We start from the raw sequence: 21,298 nt of genomic DNA, 5'->3' as shown, positions 1-21,298 counted from the left end.
CTTTTTTATGAGAACACCAGTAATATTAAATTAGGTCCCACCCTACCGACCTAATTTTAACGTGATAAAGACACTATCTCCAAACCAGATCACATTCTGAGGTAGAGGGGATTAGAGCTTCAATATATAAAATTTTAAGGGAACAGAGTTTGCCCCATAATAATTGATGAATTATTTCCATAATGTTTTATTAAATTTTAATATTTGTGGTTTTTGTGATTATTTGTACTTTTTGGATATTTTCTTTATTGTATCTTCTTCTGCAAACTTTTAGCCATCTAGTTCTCTAGTCTTTTCTAATAGCCACCATTTGATTTGTTATCCCTCTCATTTCTTCCCTTTTTCACTAACATCTCCTATTACCTCATTTTTAAATTTTGTATATTTTTATATCACTCTATTGTGCCAAGATGCATGTTTTTTCTTATCTATTTTGTTTGCACACTTTTGAAGTTTCAGTTTGAGGTATTTGGCTTTTATTAATTTTAGAAGTTGGAATATTATTTCTTCAAATATTTCCTATCCACTATTCTTTTTCTCTCTCTCTCTGTTTCAGATTCTTGTTATCTGGAAGGTGGCATTTCTACTTCTATTTTTCATATCTCTCAGCTTTTATTTTATATTTTCTAATTGTTTTCTGTCATGTTTTTAATAGCGTCTCCTAGGTCTTATTCATTCTTAATCCGCGTCCATTCTACTAATTAACTCCTCAAAATGTTCTTTATTTCAAACATTATATTTCTATAACTATTATTTTCACTTGGTTTTTATTGTGTTCTTGGCCCTTCTTCATTTTATTAATATCTTTTCTTTTGGAACATTTTTATTATGCTTTAATTAAATTCTCAGAATAGATGTTCTAATGATTCCTGCAGCCCGGCTTTCTCATAATCTTCCAGTAAATGCTTCACAGTACTTCATGTTTTGTCTCTTTTCGTTAGGCAGTGAGATAAATTTTCTTCCACTTTTTACTCTCTAAACTCTTAAATCTGTTACCCAGACAAGCCTGACTAATTTATTTGGAGAAAGAAATGGAATCTTATTTCTTTTTGTAATACTAATGTCCAACTGTGTAAAATGTAGAATAATTTTTAACAATTTTCTTATGAGGTTTTCATAGATCAAGAGTTCGTAACTATGACCAATAGTTAGAATATACAAGGAAGTAAATTTAACCTTACCCTAAAGAAACTCCTAACTAGAACGTCCTTAAATTAAAATGGAAAGTCTTCTAAGACGGAGAGATATTATCACTGAAAACATTCTAGTATAGGCTGCTAGAAATGTAGCTAGAAATGGCACAGTAGATGAAAAGTTTTACTAGGTAGCTACTGAGGTCTCTTCAACCCTTAAGAGTATCAGGCTTACTTATTATTAAAAGAATTATCCCAATTGCCCTGGGAATTCATATCAGTAAACTCTAACAGTGGTTTCAGCTGGAGTCCGTAACTCATTTCAAGATTTTACTTTTTATCTCTTCACTGTCTTTATCTTAAAGTTTTGGCAGGCTTCCTATTCCAGTCATTTGGCATACAATTCATTCGTTTTCTTTAACATAAACCCTTAGAACTATTGTGAATGGCGGGTGTTTGTATGTGTACCTTGTTTTTATTTATTGGTTTGTTTATGTTTCAATCCACTGAAAACAAACTTCATTGTTATCCTTAGCTGAATCTTAACAATTTTTGAAAAGTTCTTTTCAGTCTCATTAAGTCACAATCATCAAGCCTCCTTCCAGAGTGAAGCATTTGCTTTTTATTCTGTATAAAATTGTTAAGCAATTTTTTTCCTGTGAAAGTACATTTTAAAAACATTCTTATTGAGATATAATACACGTACCATAAAATTCTCTCCCAAAACCTTCTTTCACACAAGCTTATACCCTCTCTTGCAGACATAAAACTCTACATGCTCTAGCAGGCTTCCACAATTCTCCAGAAGTGCTTCCCCATCCCTCACTTACTTTAGTAGACTTTCACGGTAAGTAGAGTCCACATTTTTAAGCTGTCCTGTATTTTGTTTTATCTTTCCTTTAGTTCCTTCTCATTCACTCTATAAAACTTACTTATCCGATGTATGAAGCCATCAGCTCTGCCATCCCGTAGCTCTGGATTATTCATAGCAATGTGCTAACTGATGGAGATAGTAGGAGAGGACTAGAAAGCTTTTTATGTACGTCACTTACTTAGGCACAGAGCAAGCTTCAGTCCAAAGAGACTCACCAAATCCAAATGGAAAATGTCAGTACTAATTTTAGATCAAAGATAAAAGTAGGCAGACTTGTTAGTTTAGGGAAGGAATTTAAAAATTAACTCATCAGTAACAAAAGGATCGTAAAGTCAATCATATAAACACCACAACAACCATGCTATGGAACATTTCCATCATCTTTCTTTTTTTCCTTTTGTAATCACTATCTTTTCTGACCCTGGACCCTGGCAAGCATTAATTTGCTTTATATCAACATAGTTTTTCCTTTCATGGAATTTTTTTTTTTTTTTTTGAGACAGGGTCTCACTGTGTTTGCCCAGACTGGAGTGCAGTGGGGAAAACTCGGCCCATTGCAACCTTGACCTCCTCGGCTCAAGCAATCCGCCTGCCCTAGCCACCCAAGTAGCTGGGACTACAGTCGCGCACCATCATGCCCTGCTAATTTTATTTTTTGTAGAGACTAGGTCTCATTATATTGCCCAGACTGGTCTTGAACTCCTGGGCTTAAGTGATCCTCTGGCTTCAGTCACCCAAAGTGCTGGGATTACAGGCGTGAGCCACCACGGCCAGCCCCTTTCATAGAATTTTGTATAAATGGTGTCATAATATGTAGTGTCTTGTCTTTTGCTTATTTCATTTATAATGCTTTTGAGATTCACTCAAGTTGTTGTGCATGTAAGTAGTTCATTCCCTTTTATTTCTTAGTAGTATTCCCATTGTATGTTATACCAGAAATTATCTCTTCGATCACTAGTTGATGGACTTTTGTTTCTAGGGTGTGACTGTTATGTATGAAACTGCTGTACACAAGCATTTTTGTGTGAGCAAGTTTTCTCTTGGATAAATTCCCGGAAATTGAATTGCTGCATCATATAAGTATGTTTATAAAAAGTTGTCAAACTGGCCGGGCGCGGTGGCTCACGCCTGCAATCCCAGCACTTGGGGAGGCCAAGGCGGGCGGATCACGAGGTTAGAAGATCGAGACCATCCTGGCTAACATGGTGAAACCCCGTCTCTACTAAAAATACAAAAAATTAGCCGGGCATTGTGGTGGGCACCTGTAGTCCCAGCTACTCAGGAGGCTGAGGCAGGAGAATGGTGTGAACCGGGAGGCGGAGCTTGCAGTGAGCCAAGATCGTGCCACTGCACTCCAGCCTGGGCAACTGAACAAGACCGGTCTCAAAAAAAAAAAAAAAAAACTGTCAAACTGTCTTCCAAAGTAGGTGTATGAGATTCAGTTTCCATCAACAATATATGAGACAGTTCCAGTTACTTCATATCTTCAACACCACTTGTTATTGTCTATCTGTTTTAATTTTAGCTCTTCTACTACATATGTATTGATCTCGCATATGGTTTCAGTTTACATTCCTCTAGCAACTAATCATGTTGAGTATCTTTTTGTGTGCATATTGATCATATGTCTTCCTTGGTGACATGTTTGTGCAATACTTTGCCAGTTTTTCATTGGGTTGCCTATTATTAAGTTATGAGTTCTTTTTGAATATTGGATATGAGTCACTCATTGTATATATGTTTTGCAAATGTTCTTTCCCATTGTGTGACTTTATTATTTACTTCTTCACAGTTTTTTTTGAAATGTCAAAAGTATTTCTTTTAAATAAAGCCAAATTTATCATTCTTTCCATGTGTATGAGTTTTGTATCTTCTCTGTGAAACCTTTGCCTATCTCAAGGTCACAAAGATTACCCCATTTTTTTCTGGACTTTTTAAACTTTTAGCTCTCATATTTAGGTTTTTGGCTCATTTTGATAAAAGCTTTGCATATGTGATACTTTGCATAAAAATCGATGTAAAATTTCCAAAATATGAATATCCCGTTGTTCCAGGACCATTTGCTGAGATTATCTTTCTTTTTTGAATTACTTTGTCACTTAGCTGAAAATTCAGTCTCCTTTAATTAGTACTCAGCAATGTTTTAGAGTTTTTAGTATACAACTTTTGCACATACGTCATCATTTTTATCCCCACGTATTTTATATTTTTGATATCAGTGCAAATGGTATTATAGAGTGAACTTAAATTTCCAATTGTCTGGCCGTGGTGGCTCACTCCTGTAATCCCAGCACTTTGGGAGGCCAAGGCAGGTGGATCACGAGGTCAGGAGATTGAGACCATCCTGGCTAGAATGGTGAAACCCCGTCTCTACTAAAAAAAAAAAACCAAAAATTTAGCCGGGCGTGGTGGCAGGTGCCTGTAGTCCCAGCTACTTGGGAGGCTGAGGCAGGAGAGTGGCGTGAACCCGGGAGGCGGAGCTTGCAGTGAGCCGAGATCGCGCCACAGCACTGCAGCACTCCAGCCTGGGCGACAGAGTGAGACTCTGTCTCAAAAAAAAAAAAATCCAATTGTCAATTGTTAGGATGTAGGAATGTAATTTATTTTTGTTTATTTACTTTGCATCTTCAGACTTTGCTGAACTATTCACTTATTCTTTCTATTATCTGTTTTTTAGCTTCCTTAGGATTTCCTGCAGAAGTGTTTATGCCACCGTGAATAAAGGCCATTTTACTTCTTTTCTAATAAGCATTCCTTTTGTTTCTTTTTCTTGCCTTCTTTTACTGCTAGCACCAGCATAATTGTCGAATGAAAGGGGAAGATTTCCTATTCCTGCAATGTCTCCAGTCTTAGGAGGAAACCATTATCTTCTATCATAAGGTATGCTAAGTGTAGGGTTTTGAAGACGCTATTTATCAGCTTGGGAAAGTTTCCTTCTATTCTTAGTCTTAGTTTACTGATCTGGCTAGATGTTTATCCATCTTTGAACTGTATAAAAGTTGATCTTTCCAAAACATCAGGTGTTGTTTCCATTAATTTTCTCTTTTAGTTTTCTCGTTTTTATTTCATTGTTTTCACTTCATTCTTTTCTACATTAGGTTTAGTTTTCTCGTTTTTCTCTTTTAATATAGAAGCCTAGATTAACTTAAGGCTTTTCTCCATTTCTAATATTAGACTGCTTTGCTCTCCATTTCCTCCTATGCACTCTTTTAGCTTCATCCCACAAAACGATGTTGTGTTCACATTTACATTCAGTTCAAAATATTTTATAATTTTCCTTGTAATTTCTTCTTTTTCCTATGCATTAATTTGGGGTATGTTTTTGCATTCTAAATATGTGGGGATTTTCCAGATATAATGTGGGTTACTGGTTCCTAGTTTGATTCAGTTGTGATTAAAGGAATACTTCAATTTTTAAAAATTCTTTGGCATTTATTTAATGTTTTTTGTGACCCAGGTATGGTCTGTCTTGATTTTTTTGCATGAACTTGATAAAAGAAGTAAATTCTGCTATTGTTGGGTGGGTATTTCATAAGTATTAATGAAAGTTTGGTTAATGGTGTTGTTCAGCCTTCTTCTATAAATTACTCTCTAATTATTCTATCAATAACTGGCAGAAGCTGGTTGAAATTCTCAGTTATAATTGTGTTTGTCTACTTCTCCTTTCAATTCAGTTTTTGTTTCTTGTATTTTAAATCTCTCTTATTAGATGCACACACAATTATGATTATGTTCTCTTGATGAATTGACCTATTTATCATTATGAAATGTGCTTCTTTATCCATAGCAATGTGCCTTCTATGGAAGTCTACTTTATCTTCTAGTAGATATAGCCAATTCAGTTTTTTACTATATATATTTTATATAGTAAATATACTATATATATTTACTATATAAATACACTATGTATTTTATATGCACATTTATATTTGTGCATATACATGTAAATATATTAATGTATGTCTATATATGTCTAAATATGTGGCATATGCATATATGTGTATATATGTATTTTCAGTTGATAGACAGGTATTTATGTGTTCTAGAATATATGAATACAGGCATCTATATTTCAGTAAATGTATCTGTGTGAGTGCTTATATGTGTAGATGTGAAAATTGAAGTTTTCACACCAAATTACAGAAGATACGAAGTACTAAAGTGAGATTTCAAAAAGTCTACTAGGATTTTCAAAAGAAATGAGTAAGACACTCCTCTAGCAACTTCCTTTGTTCAGTATTTGACATTAGCTTTTTGTCCAAAGAGTTTAAGCCTGCTGGAGGTCTTTGCTCAAATAATAAATACCCCATGTTTCCAAATGTGTTCAGGTATAGGCACTAGGTACTGTCTGTTTACTCCATGTTAGGCACGTTACATCCATTGGCTAATCAAATCCTCGTCAATTACCTATGTAATAATCTCAACTAATTTGCCTCCTTGTATTATAAATGGAAATGATCCTGTTTATTTACACCTTTCCCTAGTTTGAGCTCCCTGCTCTCATTAACAGATAAAACAACATATTTGGGGCTGGGCGCGGTGGCTCACGCCTGTAATCCCAGCACTTTGGGAGGCCGAGGCAGGCGGATCACGAGGTCAGGAGATCAAGACCATCCTGGCTAAGACAGTGAAACCTTGCCTGTACTAAAAATACAAAAAATTAGCCGGGCGTGGAAACGGGTGCCTGTAGTCCCAGCTACTCGGGGAGGCTGAGGCAGGAGAATGGCGTGAACCCCAGAGACGAAGCTTGCAGTGAGCGGAGATCGCGCCACTGCACTCCAGCCTGGGTGACAGAGCGAGACTGCATCTCAAAAAAAAAAAAAAAAAAAAAAAAAAAAAAAAAAAGAAAGAAAAATATTTGCTTCAGCCTGGAATCTTTGCTTTTGGTGCTTCGGTGCAGAGACAGAAAACAGGCACTCAGAGTCACACTGGTAGTTGCACACTGTATCTGCATAGGGCGTGTCTCATCTGTACCCTGCTGGGTTACAGGATTTTAGGAGGTATTTTTGTCCACCTGCGAATTCCATTTATTACCTTTCATTTAACAGACAGTGTCTTTCCTTTCTGCAGTTGATTTTGCTAGAGAGGCAATTCATAAGGTGAGGTCCTGTTCATAGTATGACTTGCTTTCTCACGACCTCCTTCCATTTTTAGTAACTCACTGGTCTATTTGGTGTCTTTAAAGAAAGAACCTGGTAATGGAGACTTCTTTTAATATGGAAATGTGGTCTGGCAATAACTTACTCCTTTCCACATGTAACTGACCCAATCTGGTTTCCAGATGGCAAGTGTGCAAGCCCCAGATGTTGAGAAGCCATATTTCAACTGCTTCCTGCATCTGTTGAAATACAATTGTTCATACTTGCCATCCCTTATGTTTCTTGTAACAATTTGCACAGTTCTTGCCAGAATAAATGCCATTCTCTGAATGCTTCAGAGAATTCCGCAATTTGATCAGTGTGTGTGTGTGTGTGTGTGACCTTCAGTAAAACACTTCTAAAGGGTGAAAGCTCTTGTATGGCATAGACATGAATTCCTTCCTCTGGTAATAATTAGGTTATTTCCAGAAGCACAGTGTCTTTTTTTTTTTGAGATGGAGTTTCTGTCCTGTGGCCCAGGCTGGAATGCAATGGTGCGATGTCGGCTCATGCAACCTCCACCTCCTGGGTTCAAGTGATTCTCCTGCCTCAGCCTCCTGAGTAGCTGGGATTATGGGCACGCACCACCATGCCTGGCTAATTTTGTATTTTTAGTAGAGATGGGGCTTCTCCATGTTGGTCCAGCTGGTCTCCAACTCCTGACCTCAGGTGATCCACCCGCCTCAGCCTCCCAAAGTGCTAGGATTACAGGTGTGAGCCACCATGCCCAGCCCATTCTTTAAATAAAAGCTTTCCTGCATGCCCGGCACATTCCAGAAAGAGTGAGGAAGCCAGCTGTGTCTGGAGGAAGAGAACAGTGAGAGAAGAGTTCAGCTAAGTACCAACAGGGTAATTCTGTTTTTGCCTTTCTGAGGCCTCTGGCTAATATTCTAAGTGAAATGGGAAGATGGAAAATTATTTTGAGCAGAATAGCAGTGTGATCTGACATACATTTAATATGTTCACTCTGGGTACTGTCCTCCGAATAAGTTGGAAGGGGATGAAATCCACTCACCTAGCCGAATAAGTATACTTAAAAATGTCCAAAGTTCTGCTCACGTTCATAAAATTCAACCCGTAGCCCATTATTTGTTCCTTCCTCTTTTCTTCTTTACCTGTCAAATTTTCTCCACTGGGCGCTCTGACTCCTTTTAACATTATTTCTATTTCAGTACAGCTTGATAGAAATGTCATCATTAGGAGATGCAAAGCAGTCCCCTTCTAATGTGATAGTCACCACTCCAGAGATGGCTAATGGAAATGTTTAATGACGTTAAAAATGCATAAGTCTCATTCCCCATCATCCTTTTGCTAACGATGGCCATTTTTTGTTGCACAATAATCTGAAAATTTTAGGATTATTTTGTTCTTGTACAGCATGTAAATTATAATTTAATAACACCTGCATTTAACCCGCTAACACAATTTACACACTATTAAATCCCGGCCCCATAGAGAATGAGAAGATGAGAAGATGCTGACAAAATTTGCATCTGATGATGCTAAACATACCATATATTTTTTCCCTTCTTTTTTTTTTTTTTTTGAGACGGAGTCTCACTCTGTTGCCCAGGCTGGAGTGCAGTGGCGCGATCTCGGCTCACTGCAAGCTCCGCCTCCCGGGTTCACACCATTCTCCTGCCTCAGCCTCCCGAGTAGCTGAGAGTATAGGCGCCTGCCACCACGCCTTGCTAATTTTTTCTATTTTTTAGTAGAGATGGGGTTTCACCATCTTACCCAGGATGGTCTCGATCCCCTGACCTCGTGATCCGCCCACCTCAGCCTCCCAAAGTGCAGGGATTACAGGCGTGAGCCACCGCGCCCAGCCAACCATCTATTTTTTCAATATTATTTTCCATATTGTTTGAATGTCTGTAATGTGTGTGAGACCCAGCTGAACTTAAAATATGGTTCTACCATTTACTATAATCCCAGGTAGACAATTTTTCATTTGCTCATTTATTTAAGCAAAAAATGATAAAAATTATTCATCATTTAGGGGTAAAAATATTTAGCATAGTTCATGGTACAAGTTAATACTCAAAAGAGAATTACTCATTATATCAGGAAATGTAAAAGTGAAGAAAAGAAAACTAGGCCAAAGTAAAATATTAAGAGGTGCAGAGACTTTTAATAACAGCCAGATGTTAACCCTTGCCCTCTGTCCTTCTGAGACCTGTGTAAGTATTACCTGGAATCTAAACCCCATAGGTTTGTGAGAATCCAGAGAACTCTCCATGATTTCTTCAAGTCACCAGGGCTTCCTTCTTCGTGGTCCTCTCCATCTCTAAATACTCACTTTTTGCTCCCATGACTCATAGCACAAAAGTCGATGCTTTCACTAGTTTCAGCAACAACAGCAACAACAAACCGACTTAATGTAAATAATTCGCTAGTTTCATAACTTGACTAAAGACCTAGGGAATCATGAGAAGTTGTACGTGGCTCAATATTTCCAGGAAATTTGGTCTCTGATGGTGATGCAAGGTCAGAGACCCTAAGCAACCTCTGAGTATTTCTCCCAGGGACCTTCTTTCCAAATTTTATTTTTTAACTTTTAGTTTCAGGAGTATATGTACAGGTTTGTTATACAGGTAAATGGTCATGTTATATAGGTCATGGAGGTTTGGAGTACAAATTATTTCATTACTCAGGTAATAAGCATAGTACCTGATAGACAGTATTTCATTCCTCACCTTCTTTCCACCCTCTACCCTCAAGTAGGCCCTGATGCCGTTTGTTCCCTTGTGTCCATGTGTACTCAATGTTTAGCTCCTACTTATACGTGAGAACACATGGTATTTGGTTTTCTGTTCCTGCATTAGTTCATTTCATAGAACAACCTCCAGCTCTATCCATGTTGCTGCAAAGCACATGATCTCATTCTTTTTTACGGCTGGGTAGTATTTCATGGTGTAGATGTACCGTATTTTCTTTATCCAGTCTACCATTGATGAGCATCTAAGTTGATTCCATGTCTTTGCTATTTTGAATAGTGCTGCAATGAACGTACTCAACACATATGTTTTTATGGTAGACTGACTTATATTCCTTTGGGTATAAGCCCAGTAATGGGATTGCTGGGTTGAATGTTAGTTCGCTTAAATGAGTGACATACCACTAAGATGAGTGAAGCACTGGATGCTTACCAAATTTTGCATATCTTTTTATCTCTTTTAGTCATATTTAATAGAATTTCAGTCAAGTGGAGGTATCTTTCACTCCCTTCCCTTTACCTTTCAATTTGTTCAACCAAGGAACTGCTGATAAATCAGTTCTGACCAAGATCACCATTATGCCCATGGGTTTAGATGCAACAATTTATATAATCTAGCAACACCATGTAAAAACTCATTTTAATTTCTAGGTTTCTTGATAATTATTTAAATGAAGATGAATATTATTTAAATTCTCATCAATCAAAACATGTTTCACAGGAAGAGAAACACATCTATATTCATTTATGATACATAAAAAGGACGGGTTTTTGTTAATTATTTTATTTCCTGTATGAGAGAACCCTTTATCTAAGGACAGTAGCTTTTTCTGCTGTGAACATATCTTTTTTTTTGTATCATTACAATTGGCACTACTTATGCCTGTCTTATGTATGAAGGCACAATCACCACCTTCTTCAATACTGAACCTGGAACAAAACAAATAGATTAATTCTTTATTTATTGGACCTCCTGAGAAGTAACTGAGCACAGCCTCGAAAATAGAATGTAAATTTCATTAGCCCTGTTTCTAAAACACGTGCAATGTGGAAGGAGTAGAGGAAGTGAAATAAGCTGTTGCTCTCCTCCTATCTTTCTCCAAACTTTACCTCAGGACCCTGATGGTAGGAAGAAAAGGACACTATGTGACTTCAGTGCCTAACAACACAGTCCTGGAAATTTACGCTGTTGATACTATAGCAAACATTGTAAATCATTTTGTGATGGATTGGATTCTTCCCTTTATACTGTAGAATAAACATTGATATATCAATGTGTTTAGCCATTTAGAAATTATAAAGATGGGGAGTGTAACTGACATTTCATTGAACATACCTTTCATATATTACAAAATTGGTCTATTACTGCTGAAATAAATGTTCATTTGGCCACTCTTTATCACCATCACTGTAGTGAAACAGGTATTCTTTACTCAATAAATTATGATACACATAAGTAAACATAAATAAAATCGAAAGAAAAGATTTCCTACATTTATATTTTATGCCATACATATAAACATGTGAAATTCAAAATTCAAAATGGGGGAAAATAGGATGGTTAATCATGATACATTTCTGGTTATACTGTAATTATTTGGGGGAACTTCACAGTACTGGTGTACACTTTCTTAACTTCTAGGGTAACTTCAAATTTTTATCCTGCCCATTCCCAAAACATATGTGTATTTTTATGCTTATCCAATCCATAGTGCCAACTAATAACAACCATTATGGGCTGAACTATAGGATTCCAAATTTCATACATTAAATGCCTAACTCCCAGTACCTGAGAATGTAACAGATTTGGAGATAAGGTATTTGTTTTTTTTAAAAAAAAGAAGTGATTGAGGTAAGAAAAGGTCTTTAGGGTGCACCTTAATCCAATATGACTGACGTCCCTATAAGAAGAAATAAGTTAGACACAGACTTGAGTGTGTACAGAAGGCAGGCCACATGAAGACAGAGTGAGAAGACAGCCATCTGCAAGCCAAGAAGAAGGGCCTCAAAAGAAACCAGCCCTACTAACACCTTGATCCTGGACTTAATGGCCTCCAGAGCTGTCTTTAAGCCACCCATTCAGTGGCATTTATTACAGCAGACCTAGCAAATTAATACACCAGTGTTAACTCCTGTCTCATTTTTTGATGGGCCTATATATAATATGTAATGCCACATTAAGCTGTTAATATTTTCTTTCAAGAAAATATAACATTATGTTTTATAGTCAGAAAGTTTAATCTATGTCATATTGTTTACATTTTTCAAAGATAAAATATAATATTGGGTACATTATCACTCTCAAATCATTGTGCATTTTCACCCCAAATTGAATGTAAATATAATAATCATAAGAGAATTATCTCAAATTTAGAAACTTCTGCTACTAATTTTATTATATTATATACAACATGTAATATCTGGCATGGAGTGCTACAGAACCAGTATCTATTACAAAGTGGGCAGTCATTAAATGGTAGCTAGTGGTCACCTTTAGTTCACCAAAGAATATTAAGAACTCAATATCCTTTATATGACTTTCTCCACCCTGACGTTGGAGAAATTTTTAAGTGTTTTAAGAACAAAACAGATTCTAAGTGTATGATGAGTTTTTTCAAGCTATGGAATATAAAGAAGTTCTTGAATTTTAAACAAAGGTAAACTGAGGCAAACATGTTCTCTTCTTAACTTACTCTCGTCCATGTCAGGCCACTGGTGGGTGTGGAAAGTGTAGGCTTCAGTATACCCTTTAATGCTCTCCCATCAATGAAAGGCCAAAGGAACAACAAAAAAACAAAAGGCAAGGTCCCAGGTCGAAAGAGGAAAGGATCAAACTGCTTAGACTTGGATCCAGTTCAGGATAAAGGGAACACTTGTGACTCACATGTGGTATATACCAATTCAACATATATACGTAAATGTTGGTATGTGATGCCAACTCTCACTAAAAACCATAACTTTGTCTAAATATTCTCTTCAGCATCTATTTTTTGAGGGCCTTTTGGCGGGATGATGTGGAGGAATCTATGGAGGAAGCCAATTATAGACTCAGAATCTTTACCGCACTTTACACATTTAATAGTAAATACATGTTAGTAAGGCTTACCAATTGCTGAATGTAGCTCCATCTGCCCACATCCACGTTTTGTTTGCATTGTGCTTGCTCAGTTCAAACCAATATAAAGACGGACCCAGATAATGCATCAAAGATTCCTTTTACAAAATACAGAGTGCTGTTATAGATCTCTTCTAGTTTTCTCATTCTCACTCCCTCCAGTGCCATTGACCCTGTTTAAGTCCATTATTATCTTGCACGGTTACTGCAAAGGCCTTATAACATGATTCCCTCCTTTCATATTTGCCACTCAGTAGCCAATCACATCACAGCAAGGATTATGATTCTTTTAAAACTTAAGTCAGATCCTATTACATTTTCCCTCATAATTTGGCAGTATCTCCCTATTTTATTTGGAGCAAAAACTAGACTCTTTACAATAGCTTGCAAGACCCTAATGATCCACATTCTTCACTTGCTGCCTCATTTTAGATACACTGACTGGCTGCTTCTTTTCTGTTCCTTGAATATTCCAGACATTCACGGGCCTTAAGACACACACTCTAGCCATTTTCCTTTCCTGGAAAGTTCACTTCCAGATAGTCCCTTACCTGCTTCACATCCTTGCTAAAATATCACCATCTTATTGGGATATAATCTTACCTGCAGTAAACCCACTTGGAGAACTCATTATATCCCTTAATTTGTATTTATTTTTGCATAAAACTTTCCAACTTCTAACACAATATATAACTTACATATTTAATAAGATAATTTTTCATTGCTTATCTCTTCCCCTAGGATGTAAACTCCACAAGGGCAAAGATCTTTGATTCTTTGGTTTGCTAATGTATTACACCCTAGGAGTGTGCCTGTCTTTTAGTAGCTATTAAATGAGATTAATATTGCAAAGGAGATATCTAACCATTTCATTCTGAGAGTTGAGCCTGGCCAGAGATCCATAACTTTTGCAGTTTTCTCAGCCATTGATCCAAGTTGTTTCATGTTCAGATTGAAAGAAGCAATTATTATTGATTCAGTCCCAGCCTTGTGGACATATAGTTAAATTTTCTAGGCATGTCTTGTTTCTAAGGTGCCTTGGAATTCCAACTGAAATTAACAGATAATAGAGAAAAAGAATAAAGAAAGTATCAGAGAAAGAAAGAGTGAGCTTCAGAGTAAAATATTATTATATAGCTCAGACTAATTAAATGTGTTTTACTTACATATTCAATTTGAATGACTTAACTTTAAACATCAGTTCAAAAAAATTGAATATCGAGAACAGAACATGAAAGGAATAAGCACTGGAGAATGAGATCTATGAAAAATTTAAAAACTCAGTAACAAAATTCCAGAAATTCAGTATCTTCCAGCCATTTTCCCTCCTAATTTTTAGACTACATGAATTTTGTTTATTCATCTATTCCTTTCCTAAAATTTACTATGCTCTCTAGAACAAGCTGCAGTGTAAATAAACAAATTTTTCTATATTCATAACTTCAGTGAGCTGGTTCCTATCATCAACTTAACTGAGACTATATTGTCTTTCAAAGACAGCATTTCTCTAGAAGGAGGCGCTGTTTCCTTGTCCTTTATGAAACAAGAAACACTGAGAGAAAACAATGCTAAAATTTCCCTTTTTACTCTCCACTTTCTCTCCTTAAGTTACTGCACTAGATAAAGGAAGTTACTTGTTAAGGTATAATCCTGAAAGAAACAAGCTCTGAGAGCACCTCCTACCCACAGATAAAATAAATAACTGGTTCATCTTCAAATCTGTGAGTGGGAAAATCCTCAATGGGAAGGATCAACTAGCAATATGGTTCTATATAGTTGAGACCTGAGAGTGAAGTGAAAAAATCAAGTTATCAAAGTTATTTGAAAGTGTCATGTTCAAAATTATTTTAAAATATCAAATTCAAATCAGTAACCAATATAAGACCCAAATGCTTAATTCAAAACTTGGGTCACCAGAAAGCCAGTTTTCTCATTTATTTACTAATTAATTCGTTCTTTCATTTACGCAGTCAACAACTACCGATTGAGCACCTACTACATGCCAGACATTTTTGTAGCTCTACGAATAGCCTACATAACATACAGAAATACCTACTCTTATGGGACTTACGCATCTGAAATTATGTAATTTGTCATAAAACAGATTGGAGTGAAGGACAATCAGGGAATCAGGGTTGTTGGTGAAAAGAGTAGGAGGCAAACCACAAGAATATGGCGTCATGTAAGTCAAGTGAATTTTTTTTTTTTTTTTTAGTGGAAAAAGCAGAGTGGAAGCTTGATCCAAGTGGATTTAACAGAAAATGGAAAGATAAAAAATTATTTTGAAAAGCCATCAAAGGAAGTTTTTAAGGAGGTTGCTATACCAAGGAGAAAGACAATAAATTGGTTGCTAAAAGATAAGTGGGGTCTAATAAATTTTGTTGTTTTCGTTGTTTATTTTTTCAAGGTTGATATAGATACCAGCATGTCATATTTGCTGATGGAGATGTTTCAGTTTAGGATGAAAAAAGGATGGTGGAGGAGAGTGGAGAATTACTAGGGTGATGTTACTGATCCAGTGAAAGAATATAGGATCTATTGTAGAACATGAATACTGAATCTACAGTTCCAGGAGTCTAGGCAGAGTGTAGGGGCAGAGATGGAGTCAGTAAGTTGGTGTGGTGATGGGAGCATTGGGAAGTTTCCTACAAATTGTTAAAATTAGAACAAGTTGGAAGCAAGGGTATAGACATGAGAATGAGCATGAGGAGAATGGAGATGAAGGAGAAGGTATAAATTAATAATGAATGGCAGTGAAAGAGTTAATGCACTAGGGAACTATAATACAATTGCCAGTTCCTCACCCTACTTCTTTGTAACTCCATCATAATTATACCTGGTGTGATTCTCTGACATGTATGTTCTTTCTAAGATGATCTTTGATAAATGCCTACTTGACTTTAAGATTCAGCACAAATATTTCTCCCTTCATTAAAGCCTTGACTACAACAGCTAACTTATAATCTCCTCTCCTGCTTCAAATTCAACATAGTTCTATTTAGTAATTATTTCTTTTGTGTTACAGTTGTTTGCTTACATGCTTCTTTATTCAGTTAAAGATAAATTACTTTCAGGCAAGAAATACCATTTTTTTCATTGTTGAATCATCAGCATGTAGCACTGTGCCTGAAGCTTGATACATATTTATTGAAAGACTGATTATTCTAGAAGGTGAAGCAGGTGACTAAGTTTGAAGAGCAATTAGATGCAGTATCTTGGAAAATGCTTTTACCTCTAAATTGTTCTATATTAAGGAAGGAAAGGCTAGTTATTGGTATCCAACTGAATCAACAATACAATAATTTAAACAATTTAATTTAATAATTTTAGCAGAAATTGTTTACTTACATTTTCTGGGAAATCTTAAAATCCCCCAGAGAAGAAAAGCAATGCCTCCACATATAAAAATTGAGATGATCATTATTTTCCTTTCTATTATACCAAAGAGAAACAGATGTCATTGTTTATGTTCCAGAGAGAAAAAAACAAGCAAACCAACAAAAAAACCCATCATGTTTATCTCTTTTCTCTATCTTCCGTGTGTTCTACTGTTCACAATTCAGCAATTGATATATTAGAAAAACAAGAAAGGGAACTAAGACCTAACGTTTGAACATCAGGAGCCTCGAAGGTGCTTTGGCTCCACTTTGCTGTGCTATTTGGCAGAACTGTGTTCCTAATTCTTCTGCCTTGCTTCCAGAACAGAAAACCAACAGTTTCCTCGTAGCTTCTTTTAATGAAATACTGCCTTTTCCAGGGGAAAATTCCAAGTATTTTTAATGAAATACTGTCTTTTCCAATATGATGGAGAAGGCTGGAATCGCCAATTATTATTATTATTGAAGTCTTTGTTTTATTAATGAAAACTGCTTTTACTTAAGACCTATATTATGGTCGCTATCCCCTACCCTGCCCTTCCCTCCCAATGCTAAAAGGGTGCAAGCTGGGATCAAGAAAAGATGCTAGAATAATCACACAACCTCACCCACCTGGCGTGTTGGTCTTCTGCTCCACAACCTCCGTCCCATCCTCACTCTCGATCCCTTCTCCCTCCATCTCCAGCCCTCACGAGGAAGGCTCATCCTTCTGTGTGTGATCACAGAGGCTGGAATAATCCTGTGGGTGAACTGCAAATTGCTAATTATATTTGGTGAGTGCAAACCGCAGGAAACTGAGGACCCGGTTTTTCTGAGGGGTGGTGCGGCAGCAAGACAGTAGGAGAAACAGCACAGCAACCTAGGATCCTCCACTCAGCCCCGCAGGTGGACTTCGGCCAGATGGCCCCCAGGGGCGTGTCATGTGCCTTCTCTGACGTTTGTACGAGGCAGGGGCAGCAACGGCAGCCGGGCTTGCACCAACGGTGCCTCTGCCCCGGCAGCGATGACTCCACAGCCCGTGATTTCCGCAGCCCACCATTGGCTGGGGCACAGCGATAACTGAGAATTCAACCTAATGGACACCTCACCTCCCACCTGCTTGCTACGCAGAGTAGAGAATGGGGAGTCCCATACCCTCTCTTTCGGGCTTCTTTATATTGTCTCCCTAAAAATCTCAGATCGGACACAGGCATATAACATAAATTGCCTGCACTGGAAAGCGTACACATTCTCTCACACCACAAGGTGGATCTGCCCCCATTTTCTTGTTTTTAATAACTTTTTTCTGTTCTATATTTTTAACCGCTGTGTTCTAAGTGTACCTGTGGAGTGTTTAGTAAAATGTGGGAAAACAAAGCCGTTGTTTTTACATGTTTTCATAGGAACTAATGAAAGCTTGTTTCATATACAGGCAGTTTTTATTTTGCACTGTAGTGTGTGATAATAAAAATTACTGCACAAGCTGATATCACACCAAGCTATTTTAATAATAGGGAAAAGTATGATTTTTCCTTTATCCACTTTTCCTGATTGAAAATTATCTTACTGTCACTCATAAACGTATAGGGAAATGTGAACAACAGTAAAATTAATATTTTTAAAGCATGCTATAATTAAAACATTAAAAACACTGAGTTTCAAATGTTTTGCTTAAAAAAAAAAGAGTAGTGTGAATTGAGCACGTGCTCTTGTTGTTGTATCACTTACACTATGGAGCCAGCATCTTTTAGATGCCTTCTCAAGCTTTTTTATTCCTAAATTTGGATAGACTTCCAAGGTACTATTCTTTGCACTTGAAATGTTAGGAAACACATTGAGAGTTCATTTGATGTGAACACTTTAGCTCGTATAACTTCCTCTGGGACCTCTTCATTCTTTTCATCACAACCACTTACCTTATTTTTGTCAATGAGTGTGTCTTTACTAAATTCCTCTGGTTGCATTATCTACAGACTCTTCAAAAGGTGAAGTATTAATAACCCTATCAACAGCTATTGCTTCTCTAACTTCATTTCTCTTCTATTTTATTTTCCCTTCCAGCGTCATTTTTTGCTGCACTTTGTGTCACTAACCAATTTCCTGTTTCAATTATCTTCCTCTTCTTGTCTTCCTGTTTCAAATTTCCTTTGAAATTGTCATACAGTGACAAACCCGTGTGACATTTACAAAACAATACAGAATAACTCTCCATGTTATTCTGTATTAACTGATAAAAGATGCATGGTGACCAATCAATCATTGACAGACTTGGAAAAAAGTGACATGATTGGTCGTTAATCACAAAACAAACATGTATATAGTGATTCGTGAGCGGAAAAGCTAGCATGAAAGTTTCTACTTTATACAATTACTTACAGTAAATATAATACAAACAGAGATAAGCACTCTTAAAGAATTAAACTGTGCTGTTGGGGTTATTTAATTAAACTGTGAGAAGTGAAGTTTATGCATATTAGAACCATGCAAAGTAAAGTTTATACACACACCCTACTCCCCACAGACATTCTCTTTAAAATATACATATACGGCCGGGCACGGTGGCTCATGCCTGTAATCCCAGCACATTGGGAGGCTGAGGCCAGGCGGAGCATCTGAGGTCAAGGAGTTTGAAACCAGCTTGGCCAACATGGTAAAACCCCGTCTCTACTAAAAATACAAAAATTAGCCTGGCGTGGTGGCAGGTGCCTGTAATCCCAGCTGCTCAGGAGGCTGAGGCAGGAGAATTGCTTGAACCCAGAAGGCGGAGGCTGTAGTGTGCCAAGATCCTGCCATTGCACTCCAGCTTGGAGAAAGATATATATATAATTTTATATATATACACACACACAAATACATATACAAACAAACACATATGCATGTATAAGCATATATTTTATATGTATAGACCTTATTCTATACATAAGAATTATTTATACTTATTTATGTAATGTATTCTTGTGACTTCAGTAATTAATTAGCACAGATTTCAAAGCTATAAATGGTAGAAATATGGTCTCTTGCAGTTCTGGAGGCCAGAAATCTGGAATAAAGAGGCTCTGAGGAAGAACCTGCTTCACACCTCTCTTCCAGCTTCTTGTGGCTGCTGAAATCCTTAGTGATCCTTACCATGAAGTTGCACCATGCCACTCTCTGCCTCTATCTTTTAATGAATGGAAAATAGTTCCTAGAATTCAACCAGAAGATTTCTCTCATTTTTCATTTACTTGACAGATTATATATTCCTTCTTAAGATGATAATTTCAAGAGGAATAGAAACAATATGATTGGCTTAGATTAAATTCAACCAAATCATTAGAGATAAGATCAACCTCTGCCTCATAGAAGCAAGTATATATATGGGGGCGGGGGGATTGTTTTCTTCTTACAATACTCTTAATATTTCCCTTCCTACACCAGATGTGTGGGGAGGGGGTTTCTCCTCAAATCAATTATCTAGGGCAGGGGGCCCCAACCCCCAGGCCATGGGCCAGTACCAGTCCATGGCCTTTCAGGAATGGTCCGTGGCCTGTTCGGAACGGGGTTGCACAGGAGGAGGTGAGCAGCAGGCAAGAGAGAGCAGCTTCATCTGTATTTACAGCTGCTTCCCACTACTTGCATTACTGCCTGAGCTCCACCTCCTGTCATATCAGCTGCTCATTAGATTCTCACAGGAGTGCAAACCCTACTGTGAACTGTGAATGCAGGGGACCTAAGTTGCATGCTCCTTAGGAGAATCTAATGCCTGATGTTCTGTCACTGTCTCCCATCACCCCCAGAGAGACCATCTAGTTGCAGGAAAACAAACTCAAGGTTCCCACTGATTCTACATTATGGTGAGTTGTATAAGTATTTTATTATATATTACAATGTAATAATACTAGAAATAAAGTGAACAATAAATGTAATGCACTTGAATCATCTTGAAACCATCTTCCCCTACCCCAGGGTCTGTAGAAAAATTATCTTCCCTGAAATCGGTCCCTGGTGCCAAAAAGGTTGGGGACTGCTGCTCTAGGGGACACCAACTGTATGTCCTATAATTCAATTCAATTCTGACAGTATCCATCTGGAGTTAGCATCAAATTCCACAGATTAAGGGCTCAGTCCATCAAGGCTGCCCTCCACTTCAGATGCCAATGTCAAGTCTGGGCCTCTGGAACTGCTGACCAAACAGCTACAGATTGAGGGTTCCCTCGACCCCTCATCACATTTGATTAATTTGATAGAGGGGCTCAGAGAACTTGGAGAAACACTCAATGTTTACCAGTTTATGATATTAATAAAGAGTACACATGAACATCCAGATAAAAAGATAGTTGGGGGGAGGTCTGAGAGGGTCCAGAGTGCAGGAGCTTCTGTCCCTATAAAGTTGGGGTGCATCATCCTCATGGCACATAAGTTTTTTTGTCCACCTGGGAGTTCTTGTAACCCTGTATTTTGGGGATTTTTATGGAGGTTTCATCATGTAGGCATGATTGATTACTAACTCTTTTTCCAGCCCCTTTCCCATCTATGGTGAATGTGGGGTAGGACTGAAATGTCTAAGCCTCTAACCATGTCTTCGTCTTTCTGGCAACCAGCCTTCATTTAAGAGCCTACCAAGAGTCACCTCATTAGAACCAGAGATACTCCTATTGCCCAGAACATTCCAAGGGATTTAGGAGCTCTGTGTCAGATGCTCCTATCACACAGGCAATTACAAAGGTGTTAGGCACTCTGTGTTAGGAACCAAGGTTAAAAACCAAATAATAAAAGATGCCCCTAGCACCCCTACTGTTCAGGAAATTACATTTTTAGAAGCTCTGCACAGGAACTAGGGACAGATATATAGATATAGATATAGACAATTTCATATACACTCACTCTCCACTGACAAAATTAGGATTCTACCTGAAATATAGAAGAAGAGAATGAATTTGGATACATAACCAAAAACAGTCTTATTGCCAAAATACGTATTTTTTGA

General features: G+C 37.3%; 2 protein-coding genes across 5 annotated transcripts in view; one reads left to right on the top strand and one right to left on the bottom strand.

The window, feature by feature from the left end:
* CLEC2A (C-type lectin domain family 2 member A) overlaps nt 1-2,160 on the bottom strand; it is a 30,771-nt gene extending 28,611 nt beyond the window's left edge. Inside the window, exon 1 of one of the 2 annotated variants that reach the window (XM_055277002.2) lies at nt 2,066-2,160. In XM_055277002.2, coding sequence (XP_055132977.1) covers nt 2,066-2,120 — 55 coding nt within the window. In that variant the 5' untranslated portion in view covers nt 2,121-2,160. The remainder of the gene's footprint in view (nt 1-2,065) is intronic. The other variant, XM_055277001.1, reaches the window with a different exon arrangement.
* CLEC12A (C-type lectin domain family 12 member A) overlaps nt 1-21,298 on the top strand; it is a 95,357-nt gene that overhangs the window by 28,935 nt on the left and 45,124 nt on the right. Inside the window, exon 1 of one of the 3 annotated variants that reach the window (XM_063639673.1) lies at nt 4,866-4,887. The exons of 1 other annotated variant lie outside the window; for it this stretch is intronic. The gene's annotated coding sequence lies outside the window, so the exon portion shown is untranslated. Of the gene's footprint in view, nt 1-4,865; nt 4,888-20,078; nt 20,166-21,298 lie in introns of those variants that run through there. One more of the 3 variants, XM_063639670.1, reaches the window with a different exon arrangement.

The sequence above is a fragment of the Symphalangus syndactylus genome, chromosome 5 (assembly GCF_028878055.3).
Source record: "Symphalangus syndactylus isolate Jambi chromosome 5, NHGRI_mSymSyn1-v2.1_pri, whole genome shotgun sequence".
NCBI classification, from domain to species: domain Eukaryota; kingdom Metazoa; phylum Chordata; class Mammalia; order Primates; family Hylobatidae; genus Symphalangus; species Symphalangus syndactylus.
Note: the sequence above shows the minus strand (reverse complement) of the source record. Positions and strands in the feature narration are given on the sequence as shown.